Source organism: Cuculus canorus, chromosome 3, assembly GCF_017976375.1.
Source record: "Cuculus canorus isolate bCucCan1 chromosome 3, bCucCan1.pri, whole genome shotgun sequence".
Lineage (NCBI taxonomy): Eukaryota > Metazoa > Chordata > Aves > Cuculiformes > Cuculidae > Cuculus > Cuculus canorus.
In genome coordinates, this window is record NC_071403.1 from 122,155,721 (window position 1) to 122,169,398 (window position 13,678).

The 13,678-nt window shown below is 45.2% G+C and overlaps 1 protein-coding gene across 1 annotated transcript in view; it reads right to left on the reverse strand.

Annotated features, from left to right (window-relative positions):
- The window catches only part of PKHD1 (PKHD1 ciliary IPT domain containing fibrocystin/polyductin), a 254,042-nt gene that overhangs the window by 19,464 nt on the left and 220,900 nt on the right, over nt 1-13,678 (reverse strand). Inside the window, exons 59-60 of the mRNA XM_054063619.1 lie at nt 8,587-9,589; nt 119-254 (exon numbers count right to left, since the gene is read on the reverse strand). Coding sequence (XP_053919594.1) covers nt 119-254; nt 8,587-9,589 — 1,139 coding nt within the window. The remainder of the gene's footprint in view (nt 1-118; nt 255-8,586; nt 9,590-13,678) is intronic.

Below are 13,678 nucleotides of genomic sequence, written 5' to 3' on the forward strand. Positions count from 1 at the left end.
ATTTACAGAACTGTCCTCTGCCGTATTTAGGTCTATCTCACAGCTTTTGGGCTTCTTGGAAACGTCAACATTATACAGAATTAACAGAAGCATTCATTCACAGAGCGGAAAACCATACCTTCCCATCCAGGAAAATGACTTTTGGCTGTATAGGAAGCTGCTTCTCAATTTCTCCATCCGAGGGCTGCACATGAACAGCGATGTTGTAAGGTCTCATGTACAAGGACGTTTCTGAATGTTGTCTGCTTCCATTTCTTTCACAAGAAAAGAAAAGAAAAGAAAAGAAAAGAAAAGAGAAGAAAAGAGAAGAAAAGAGAAGAGAAAATAAAAGAAAATTACTGTTAGGAAACCCCCGAATGCCAATCCTAGAGGTGTTTCACATCTTACCTAGGAATGACAGTGTACTGTCTGTTCATGGAATTTTCTGCCGTAGTCAGGCAGGTGGCAATACTTGGTGTCTGGTGTGAATAGGAAGGAGCACTATATGAAACAACTACTGTTTTACCTTCTCATGGCACAGTGTGTATGGAAAGAAGAAACAGGCGTCGCTTCCGAGCAGAGAACAGCACCAGTTAAGAAAAAAGCAAAAATCCTTTTCTTCTCAGCCTGAGTTTACAGATGGAAAGTGAGAAATGAACACAATAAGTGATTTCCCTTGGATCACACTGGAAGCATGTGCCAAACCCAGGGATTTTATGGATTCATAAACCTAATATCTTAGCCCCGGAGTCTTCATTGCAGCGCACTGATAACAGTGGAAGCTGTAAACGCCTCCTGTCCAGGAAAAAGATTTCCAATGACCACCTTCAACCTCTTCTACAAATAAAAATTTGTATTGATTTAAAATTTGTGTCAAAGTCACCAAAGATTTCATGACTGCTCTTCTCCAAATCCTGCCATAAATGTGCACTCAGCACTGTGACCAAAGCTGTCTGCAGGAGCACCGCGCTCGGCCACTGCTGCTCTCAGGGCAGAGATCTGCTCTCTCCGTGAGCTCTGTGGCTCCAGCTGAGTCCCGACAAGTTTAGGTGAATCTTGGCATGGTTTCTGTAAGCCAAGTTGGTATTTTTTGCTCTCCAGCTTCTTCCAAACTGCCAACAAACAGGAAGAATACCGGCGCAAGATGCCCTGCCCGCACACCCGCAGCCCTGCCGGGCTCCTCTCACACCTGAAGGAGGGCGCAGGAAACCGCCGCGACTCCCTCGGGTGACTGAGAGCCAAATACACGCACATGTGCTAAAATTATCATCTGTTTGCAGGCCATTTGAATCCAGCTAACACAGCACAGAAGATGGTGTGTATACCCCCCACGGGCCATCCCGGCTCTGCCAGGGAGCCCCTGCCTCGGGGTGCAGCCACGGAGTGTGCGTGGCGGAGATGGAGCGCCCACTGCTTCCCAGCGATGTGCTGCGAGGAGCACGGGCTCTCCTGGCACGGCTTCGCAGCTGGAGGGTGGGGGCAGACAAGCGTGCCTGCAAGGACTGGAGCAAGGGGAACTGCCTCCTTCCCCGTGGGCGACAAGAGCTGTTCTGTCACTGCCCCGATGGCCACGCTTGCAGCTCCACGGGGAGCAGCGCCGTCGCGCAGTGCCTCGCGGCTCTGCCACATGTGCGCACAGCGGGCACCGCTCGCCGTACCTCAGCCAGCAGCCACACCGGGGAAGGATCCCCCATCCTTTCACCGCCAGCGCCGACACACTGATGCAGAACAGACTGAGGCTCTGCAGGAGAGCAAGTGCCTGCTCTCTGGGAGAGAGGGAATTACAGGTCATGGAAAGCAGAGAACCTGCCGCAGGCATTAGGGCATGGTTGGGAACCTAAATGGGGAAATCTGGGGCAGAGGGAAGAAAGTCTCCCTAAAACCAAGGACAGCATGTAATTTTAGTTATAATTAAAATAGTAAATGCAATAATATTAATAAAAATTATAATAATAACAACAATAATCATAGAATGGTTTGAGTTGGAAGGGACCTTAAAGATCATCTAATTTCAACCCCCTTCCCAGTGGATCAGGGGCTCCAAGCCCCATCCAACCTGGCCTTGAACACCTCCAGGAACACCAAAGCCAGAGGAAATAAACTCCAGTGGAAAGCAGGCTGCAGCTTTCCTTAACAGAGAAACAATTCATCTGTAATACTGTTTGTATCTCCTTATGAGGACTACAGTAACAGAGCGAAGAGGAGCCACGGTGTCAGACATCACCAATGGCTCCATCGGCAGCGGAGTCAGTGAGACCAAAATTTAAAAACCTAGGCACCTAAATAAATATTCCATCCAGCATCAGCAGGGAGCTTTGGACAAAGCCATGAGTCCACTGCCCTGGGTGTCAGATGCTGTGATGGCAGAAAGCTGACAAGAAGCGGGGAGAGATAGCGAGGAGACCCACATCAATGGTGAACTGGAACAAGAAACAATTAAACCAATTGCCTCTACCGGCAAGGCTGGACGAGAGAAGTATGCTCTTTTATCTAATCATTGTGAGGGTTTCCTGTCAAAAAGCAAAGATGCTTCAGCTAGAAATGGCCATTTTATGGCTGTTGAGAGCATCAGGTAAGTCTGTTAGACTGAAGAAGTTTTGAAAAAAGGTCCAACACATATTCTGTAGGAGTATGTATTAATTAAAATACCCAGACTTTTCTAACCAACATCCTCTGACTTCAGCTTTTGGGGCACTACCAGCATCGGATCTCCACTTCTCCATTTACCAGGGACTGTTCAAGCTCCAAATGGCTCTCAGCCCTGCTTTTGAGATTGTTTTTTCCTGATTTTACAAATCAATTAATGCAGACACTGAGCACGAACACAGCTGTCCAGGAACACACAGACGTGTCTTGCCCATAAGGTCAGTCTTCCCTTTTGCTTAGACAACCTTTGCTTAGCACTTCTCAATCCTAGTGGCACCAAAGGCTGGATCCAGCTGGTGGAGTCCACATTCCTGCAGTCTTGAGTGATAAGACACCTCATAAAGAGAAAATAAGGAGACTGGGAGGACTTATTGGATCCACTCAAGGGTGAGATGGGATCACCAGGAGCCTTTAGAAAGAGAGAGACAAAGCTGGTGCTTCAGAGAATGGAGAAACGTCCTCCAAATTCATTAGCGACTCCCATTAATTGCTGTAGATGAACGGAAACACCCCAACTTCCAAAGCTGAGTACTAGTGGCGAGAAGCTAAGCCAGGCCTCCTCCATAACACACTCCTGAAGTTTACTGTCAGAAAAACGCCTTTTATTAAATGCAAACAGCATCCTGCCGGAGGTCAGAGCCTCGCTGCTGCTGCGTATCCCAAGGTAATACCACTTTAAGCTCCACATAAACTCTTAAACAGTTTCTATCCTAAAACCAGACCGTAGGTGGTACGGTTTTTTACGATATGTTATAATAGTGCAATAAATCTGTTAGCTTAAAATCGAATCTCCGTGGCCTTTTAGAGAAATCATCATTAAATGCAAGGCCCTGTTAATGATGCCATCCCAGTGAAATTGTTTAATCTGCTAGGGGGGTGAAAGGTCACCAAATGAATTTTTTATAATACATCAACTTGACACGCAATAGGGAAAACTGTAATAGATAAAAGCAAAGGAAAAGGGCACTGTCTTCTTCTGATAGGTCAATAGCAGCCAAGAGAGTCACTCATCCACTTTTCCTTCACTACCGTGCTCCTTTTCCATTTAATATGGACACCCAATTAATACCTCAGCACCATAGACAACCTCATTTTAGGTGAATTATAGCAATTTCTTCCCCCTTCTCCGAAATGAAAGTGATCACAATACATCATAGCATTGTGCGAATTAACGTTAATTGATTCGAGTTACCAAGCATTGATGGGCCACTTCTATAATCTGGTCCTTATTGGGAGCTGGAAGGGATGGAGGGAAGATTAGATTGCATCCTCCGTTGCTTTGACGACGGCGATCACCTGATGGCTTGTTAGACAGTTGTACGCTTCTATTGCCGGCCCCAGTGGGGTCGTCAGTAAACTGGAGTGATGTCCAAACATCATTACACGCTGCTCCGATATTAAAGCAAAGGGATTAGCACCTTATTGCAAGCAACCTGGATTTGTCATTGTGCTGTCGTTATCCAATTTCCAGATGATAATGTGACTGTAGCCCGCGGGCGTGAGGTCCTACAGCCAAACCAAGGTGTGTGTGAGCATATATATACACGCAGCCCCACAAAGACCTAGCACCCAAAGCCATTTGACCCTTCACTTGCTGGGCTCCCACTAACAAAGCATGTGGAAGAATTTGTCTCCCTTTGCCATCCAATGCAGAACAGCTTCGAGAGCACCACGCGAGAACAAAGTGGGCTGACCTGGGAGCCAACGCAGCCATCACTCACTCTAATGTCACAGCAGCCAAGCTCTGCTGATTAGTTAACATGACACCACTCACGTGTTAAATAAGGCAGACTGGGGAAAGGATCGGTCCCTCGGAGACGTGGCTGGCAGCTCCTTTCTGCCATGTGCACGCATTGTGTAAATCACTGCTTTCACGGCAGGTTGCATTAATTGTTAAAGGGAAAAAATGATCTCCATGACATAAGCAAGTCAGATTTTGTCTGACAGCACTGGGATACCAGTGCTGGGACCAGAGCTCTTTGAAGTCCCTGAGAAAGATGATGGGGACACTCCCGGCTCTCCTGCATGTGACTGAACAGCCATAACTTCTGGGGAACACCGGGAAATAGGGAAAAGCTGCTCTTGAGCTGATCCCCCAGACGTATAATTGAGATTTAATAGCACAAAACCCTTCAAATTCAAAGACCCGAGGTGGTGTGGGGAATATATGGCAATATATCCTTCCTTTCTCCCACAGAGCTTGCAAAGTCCCATGCTCCTTTTTCCAAGTCTTTCCTACCCTCTTCATCTTCCTCCTCTACTCTCTCTTTTGATTTTGTATAAAGGCACCCACACAAACACACACAATACATTCGCTATTGTGCTCTCCCCATCTTGCAGTTTTATATTTATATTGACATTAGGCATACTTTGCAAACCAGAGATTTCTATCTGGAAATATATTGCAGTATATATTAATACACAGACATTCACCGGAAGATAAAACGACGTGATAGTCATCTCTGATTCTCCAGCTCTGTGTGGCTATAGCAGTTCCAGCAGTCACTTCTGTCTTGTCTTGAAAAACCAATGAGTCCTACTTGAAGTGACCCTAACAAAGGAGTTAAATTAAAATCATGTAAAAAAGCATTTCGAATCATAACAGACAATTTTTTTAATGGCATGACAATGCGATACACATTTAGGTTTACTGCCTAGCTGCCCAACCTCAGTGAGGCTTCCAAGGCTCCCTTCAGCCTCACTGTCCTGGGCTGCAAAAACAAACACCCAGTCTCTGCTGATCAAAGATCTTTTGTTGTTGCCTTGATGCAAGAGGAGCCACTAGTCTGAAACTGCAGGGAGACTGGCCTGGCTGGGGCGCGCGCTCTGTGTGTATCTGAGACCGTGACTGGATTTTGCACAACTCAGGGGTGAGAATATTTCTCTTTTCCTTCCAGAGAAAAATACACTAGAATACTTGTCTTGACTTGTAATCCCAGCCCCATTATCCTTACCCGTGCGAGCATGTACTGCCTAGAGAGAGACAGAGAGACAGCAGGGACACTGCATGTCCCAACAGGAAAACCCTGATTTCATTTCACAAGTTATCTGTGGCTTTATCACATCAGAAATGTCAGCCATGAGTAATTCCAGAAAAGCTATGACTGATGAGGAGTAATAAATAACCCTGCAGAGGAGCCCAAGCGGCCGAGGGTAGATGAGCTCTGAGCTGGTCCTGTTATCTGGGGATGTCAGTATTCTTCTGAATACGCATCCCAGGTGTTCTTCTACTGACATGGTGAATCTGTGGCTTTAAGCTAGCACCGCTCTTGTCCCTGTGATAAAAACACCTCCTTCCAGGGCTACCTGTCCTGATCCTCGATGCTAGGACTGGTTTCACAGAGCATGCACAGATGGGAAGAAAAACTCCCAGCCGAGAGAGCAGTCCCCAGCATGGAGAAGATGTCATTTATGCCTGAAAAAATGCAGCCACAAAATTCCTTCCCTGGCACAGAGAAGAGGTAGGTCCTCTCCTTCATATCATCTCTGCTTCCCCTGTCATATTACACTTAAGTACCCAGGAACCCATAAGCATTTAATGGGGCTTTGGTGAATTTCCTTTAAAAATGATAGCTTGTTCCTTTCCCACGCTGTAGCTGTTACTGCTCCTCTAGATCAGAGCATCAATAACAGGCAGACGGAACGAGGGGTCCCGTACCTGCCTCAGTCTGCAGGCTCTGGCATGTCTTGGGATGGTGTAAAGACAGGAAAACCTTTCCTGTTACAGGCTGTCCCATTTGGTGGTACCCTGCACTGTAACACACCCCCCCCCCCCCCGCTGACAACAGTGACGTTAGTTCTGCTGATAAAAAACAGCGAAGAACTTTAGAGTTTGGCCCCCATTTAAGATTTGATTTTACAAGTAATAATTTCCCACTGCTTTTAGCATAACACACTTTGAAAAGGAAACCCCTAAATCAAAAAACCAAAACCAAACAACAAAACAAGGCAAAACTTCCTATAGTCCCAGACCAACGATCCCTACTGGGGGTGCTTCGCTACCGTGAGAGCCTCGGTGCCTGTGAAGCGTGTGAATAGTGGTTTGTAACATTAGAAGTTAATAGACATCGGGATGGTACAGAGGTCAGTGGTAAATGTGAGAGGATATGGTCTTAATTAGAGGAAGTAATTCTTAGACAAATCCAATTTCTTTCTTGCAAAGATGGAATAGGCTCATACTTGGGTAAGGCTCAGTAGTGCACATCAAAAAATAATATTATGCAATATCAAGAGAGTACACAATAAGGTTGCCAAACATCAAATCCCATGTCCCCTATTAAAAACAGATGGGTAATTACTTTTTTCATATTTCCCATATGCTTTTAATACAGATTCAGGATCTGAGGCTGAAATACACTGCTGTCTGCTCCCTTCCCAGCCCTGTTCCTCACAGCCTTCTCTGCCGATAAGGGCTGCCATCTGGGCCATGCAAACTGGGGCTGTAAGAGGACGACAAAAGCTAGAAGGGGAAAGAGGGACAGAAAGGATTGACCATTGCTGTGGATAAAAGGAAAAAAAAAGGCCTTTGAAAATTGAGCTTGGGTGCAGAACTTCCATAAATGTCGGTACGTACAAACCTGACCAAAAACCAGTTAACCAAGACAGCTCAAAAGGCAGCTCCTGTTGGGAAATGGTTATAAAGGGAAGGGGTGTCCTACACTGTTCTGTCAAAATCAGCTTCTGGCCCAGTGCTACATCTACATCAAGAAACAACTACAAAGCCACCGCTGATAAAATGCACAGAAGGGCTGGTGGGCTGATAAATTATGGAGAGAACAGTCAAACACGTGGGCACGTAGGCCATGTGCTGTATGGGCCTGTGCAAACAAAGTGGGTGAGTTGGATCCTGGATAGACAGAACTGAAAAGGAATTTGAGAATACAGTGAACAAAGAGAGGATCGCAAACACTCCCTATTTCTGAGGAAAAATGCGCGAATGGGAGCATTGAATTCTGTCCGTAGAAAAGGGGGTTTAATACCACTGGTGCATATGGCACTGACATCAAAGAAAACTGTTGGCTTTTCAGACATACGCCTTTCAAAAAGGATTCAGAGAACACAGACAGAGAAGGAAAGAAACAGTCACCAGAACTCAAACCTTTCAATTTATTAAAGAGCAGACAACTAAGTGATCAGATTGCTTTGGAGGTATCTGGAGGAGGAGGAAGGGTCAATACCCAGGAACTCATTGATATAACAGCAAAGGAAAGAACAAGAAACTGTCAAGGAAAGTTGGAGATAGAAACGCTGACAAGAGAAAGTGGGGCAAGTACTTGTGACAGCAAACCCAGAGATGGCAACCAGCATCTAGGCACACATTCTGGCAGCACAGGACGTGTCCAGATCTTGCATCTTCAAGACCAGATGGTTTTCTGGAATTTTAGCCAGAAAGAAATGTCAAGACTGAGGTATCCAAGTGAACAGCAGTGCCCTGTGTCATGCAGGAGACTGAAGCAGAAGATTAAACAGTTCTTTCTGGCCTTAAAGTTTAGAAGTATACAAATCAATGCTTAGGCCTGCAAGCTAGTTAAGGCAACAACCCATCTTTCATTAAGCATCTCTGGTGGTACATCAATTTATAAACATTTCTAGATTTAGTGGTTTAAAATTTAAGAAAAAACTTAGTCTAAACTTCTTTAGACTCATTGGCTTTACCTAACACTTTGTAGTTTCAGGGCAGACATCCAGGAACTCTGCTCCGGATTTAAAGCATCACAGACATCTCTATACTACAGAGAATCATGAGCACCGGCAGAATAATATGGGAATTCACACTCAGGAGGCCAGCTAATACTTGGACGCAGCTCCATAATGGAAACTTCACAGTGTCCCAATTTGTTTAGTCATATTTCAGTCAACAGAGAACTTACTGCCTGTCTTCATAAGCAGGTCAAGTGGTGGAACTGCCTCACTATGCTTCAACCAGTATCAACCTCTGCTAACGCTGCAGCTAATACTTACCCATTGTTATCTTCCATTGGAAACAGTAGGGCAGGCTGAGTCACCATTAAGGTATCAATAGACAAACCCAGACCTCTCTGAAGGTCTCCAGTCTGATGAGCGTTGATAATTGTTCTGACCAAGCCCTTTAGGCTGTCACTTGTCAACTCTTTTCTTGGATGGTCTGGTGGATCACCAAGTTCAATGATTAGCACTCTTGAACCAGCCACATCAGGTGGCTGCAGAGCTCGGGTGCTCACTGGTCCTCTGCCCGCTTCCTGTGAGCCAGATCTACTATGAGAATCCATGTAAAATGCCATGCTGGGGCAGTGATATCTCTTCTTGCTAGCATTGTCCGAGATTGTCTTTAACATGCTTTCACCTCCCAGCACATGATGGATTACTCTGGCTTGGTCATGACCAACCTTCAAGAAATCAGCTAATCGATGCATTAGACTTGCTTCATTCTCTTCCCCGACAGCCTCAGTTACAGCAAAAGCCACAAGAAGGGAAAGGCCAGCCACTATTTCTACCGGTTCCTTGTCACTCAGGAGAACATAGAGAAGATTGTCCTCAAAGCTAAAGTAATTGGTTCCTGCTCCTTCATTCAGTGAAAAAGAAGATGGGGTCGGAAAGACATATTTCCCTTGAACGAAAACACGAAGGCTGAGTGGTTCACTGTAGAATATAGCAAGGGGCACTCGTGTTGTGTTTTGGCCGCTGAGGAGGTAGAGTCTGAAAGTCAGAGGTGCCAGATCTGGGAAGCAAATTGTGGTGAGTTTGGTGGATGGCAACACAGAAAAGAGAGTAGAGTGATGCTCTCCAGGGTAACACGATGCATGCAAAGTCCCATCACTGAAGGTGTCCATAAAGCTGCCAGATATTGCTACCACAGGGAACAGTTTCTGGCTGACCATACTGGGGTCTAGGTTTTCTAGGATGACAAGTGCATGGTCGGTCTGTTTGCAGAAGTAACCTTGAACCGAGAGCTTGAAGATACAGTTGCTGTCATCTCTGTAAATTCCTGGAAGACAATAAGGGGAGATGGGAAGATTAAAAATATATGAATTGTTATAAACATCATTTCAGCAGTCTGTTATTGCTGCTTATTTTCCCATTCAGTACTCAAAGCCTCTTCTGGTGGTGCTAAATTTCTGCATGGTTTTAAGGAAGTTAAAATAGTTAGATATTAAATAGTTAGAAACCACATCTACCTCAAGGTGTCCTTGAACTGGAACTGATTTAAAACTGCTACTGAATGACAGAGAAATACCATATACTCTTGTTTTGTTCTTTCTAGATATCAAATTGTTGTCACTGTTGAAAGGGCAGGCACAGTAGCTGGACCTTCAGCCAGACTCACCGTTATGTCCCTGTGTCCTTACGTCTTCTGTGTTGTCCTGGTTCTAAGCCTGTAGCAGGATAACAAATCAGGGCACTACTGTAATTCTTTGGGAAGATCATTTAACTCTACACAAAGCCCTCACATCCCACTCACAGGGATTCTATCTCAAACAAATAAGAGATTTAGCGCTAAAAGAAAGCACCAGATTCAGTCACCTACAAATAGTGGAGTTAATGTGTTCCAAGGTCCTAAGCTTCCTTTGCAGTCAGCAGTGATATGGAGTTTAGAACGTTTGCCCACAGGCAGGCATCTACCATCTCATGGGATGTCTGAGACATGCGACACAGGGTCTGCTGAAGACCTGTGTTCTTCAAGGCTGTCAGCTGGAGGCCTGGTGTGACACCACACAACACCTGAAATTACACTAGACACATTTATGGTAACTGAAACACTGCCAAATCAATTAATACAGACAAAGCAGTTTAGAAAGCAATGACTTTCACCCTGAAATACCTGCTTTGTCAGCTGGATCACCCTTGACAATCCTGATTTTCCTGACCAGAGGTAGGATCCCCTCACTTCAACACAACTGCATAACGTTGCCTGGACTTGTATGGGTACCTACAACATCTGTAGATATAACACACGATCCACGTGAGGGCCAGAGCCACTTTATGTAATATTTTAGGTATTCTTCCACTGAATATAACAGGAGCTAAGACACTTCCATGCATGTCAGGATTTGCCATTGATTCCCATCCCAGGTGTCAGTGGGATCCTTTTGTGGCAAGATCTATACAAAGGAGATGTAACCCATAGATTTTTCAGAGCAAGGGAAGGCTCCATGTGACCAAATTTAGGTCTCTGCTTTAAGACGAGAGAAATTGTGCCTCAGGCTGTAATGATGAGATCATCACTGATTATAAAGAGAGAATAAAAGTAAACGAGTTCAGATACAGGCACCAAAACCATAAACATTTCTGCCTGGAGCATCTCAGGGGGAAAAAAAAAAAAAAGCGTGTGTTTCTGTTTTTCCTTCCTCCCTTCAAAATAAAATCAAAGGAGGTATGTGCTGCTGTAGTCAGCTCTCATCCTTCCCACTCTGAGCCTGCCCCTTCCGGCGTTAGCTGTGCTCGCGACCGTGTTAAGCAAAACACAGCCAATGTCTAAACTAACTCTGTGTTCCTCATTCAGCAGCTTTGGGGACGGGCATGCAAATCAATAACGCCTGATCTTGATGATAAAAAAGAAAGGAACAGCAACATCTTTGAGAGTCACAAAGTTTTGGATGAATAAAAGGGCATTCCCCTTATCAAGGAAATGCTGTGACCGTGAAACTCACTGCTAGAAGGAAATAACAGAGTCCTGGAAAAGAAACAAATGATAAGAAATAAGTCTGGGCTCTGCTTATGGCTACATCTTGACGCCTGGATCCTGTGGACACTCACCCGTGATTTGTGTCAAGGGGATTTCTCGTGCAGACTGAGGTCTGCTAGCGTTCCCCACAAGGAGCTCTCACTGCGTGCCACCGCGGAAAGCGATGACATTACATAAATGCCAAGCCTTGTTCGGGGACGAGGTCTAACTCAGATAGGATCTGTGAGAAACCTCCTATTTTTAGACACCAACTTACCATTTTCTTTCCCCTTTTCATGTCTTTCCTTTTTTTCCCCGCTTTCTCAGTGTAAGTACTTCGCTATCGGCTTGCGCTGGGAGCAAATGGAGAGGGAGAAGCAACTCCATTCCGAAGCAGAAGGGGAAACGCTGCACTCAGAGCCATTCAATATTGTCCTGGAGCGCCGGGAGGACGCGCCCTGCAGCAGGCAGCCAGCCCACATCTCTGAAAGGCTGACACATCTCATCGCCTGCCCTTGCAGAAACCTCCTTTCTCCCCCCGCTGACATTTCTCTTGTCTACAAATAAGATTTGCTGATATTTTATGATTTCCCAGGACTTCCCTTTTCCCTGCCTGCCTTGCAAAGTGGGTTTGCTGGGTTTCCTGCACACACACCCCTGCGCTCACGCATCGTTGCCTGTCTCCTTCCAAATGGCCTTATCTGCCAGTCACAATTCCTGCAGCCTGCAATTTCGATCACTTTTAAATGAAACCCATGCTGGCCTTAGTAATCATAATGTCATTTACAATTTACCACAAAACACGTTTATTCAGTTAGTAGCACATTGCAGAAAGAGAACTCCATATGAACTCGCCGCTGAAGCCCTAATCTGATTATTTCCTCATGAAAACCCAAGCAGGGGTGCTTGTAAGAGGGGTCTGAGAGGAGAAGGAAAAAAGCCAGTCCCGGCCACAGCTGACTCTCATAATCAATGCGAATAGATAAGTGACGTGGCGTGTCAGGGCCAGCAGCTAATCTGCCCCGGGGCTCTCCTCTAAAAAAGGCCAGAGTGGACAGTACTTAATAAACGCTGAGTGACCACTGAATATTGAGCTGACGTGTGCTATTTACATTGGCGATGAACAATAGCGGCGATAAAGCCCAGGAGCAACCCCTGCCTTGGGTGAGATGGGATGAAACAGGTTAGATTTGTGCATATACACCTGAGGAGGGACGGGGGGAAGAAAGCGAAACCTGGGGAGTGGGAGTCAGCCGGGGATCACACAAATAGGTGGGAAAGGTGGAGAAGATGTTCAGCCCTGCAGCAGAGGGAGAGGCGAGTGCATGCTGAGCGTTGCACAGGCACGTGTGCCGTGTGTGCATCCTGCACAGTGCACGAAACAGAGAATTAATACACGGGGAGTGTGTGTGCTCACCCTCTGCAGCTATTTCCTCAGCCTCAGAGAGCAGACATTGCTTCCTGCACCTTCCCCTATGATAAAGTCGAGTCCATTATTTAATTAGAGACAAGCACATACAGACACAGACACACAAACATAAACATCTGTACGAGATTTTAGCACTCAGGTTGCTTCTAGGGCTCCTGACAAATACTAACTTTGTGTCAATATTTGTCCTTCCTGTCGTGAAATGAGGATTTTCCACCTCATTTCACATTTGAAAAGAAAAATGAGCTGAGGAGGTCCTCTTTTCTTAGGAAAAAAGCCACCACCACCACCACCACCACCATCTCATATCCTTTATGTAGAAGAATGAACCTGGGGGAAGGAGGGAAGAGTGCTTTTAAAATAGATGTTTTGACTTAAAGGCACATAGAGTCCTTTGCAAGTCTCCTGCCTTTCCCCTGGTTCCCCAATGCCAAATAAATAAAATAAAATAAAACAAATTCTACATTTAAAATTGAATGAAATACATCAACATTAATGATTTTCCCCTTCAGGTTAACACGACCATTTCCTTCAATAATTTTTACCCATTTCGTGATAGATTTCACAATTCATGGTACAAGGAATAATAAAGTCTTTTTTTGACAAAAACAAAAGGCAATGTCATTTTTTTATCAAAATAAAATAAATCTCTCGCAATTTTCTTTCCATCCAGCTGGATTTGCCCGTCAGTTATTTCTAATTTAACTACAATCATAGTTACAAAAATATAAAAGTGAGAAGGAGAAGTAGGGGGATGGGAGAGACAAATGGGACCCTGCTCAGAAATTGCGATTCCTTGGCCTTGGGCTGGCCGGCACGTGTCTCTGCTGGGGGGGAACACTTCATCAGAATTAACTGGTCCTTTTGACCTGCTGACATTCAAACGTGAAATAAAAAACATGGGCCCAGCAACAGGACCTTAGAAATCTCGTGAAGGTAAATTGTTCTGAGGTCAGTCATTTGTTCTGTACAAAAGGTTTTCT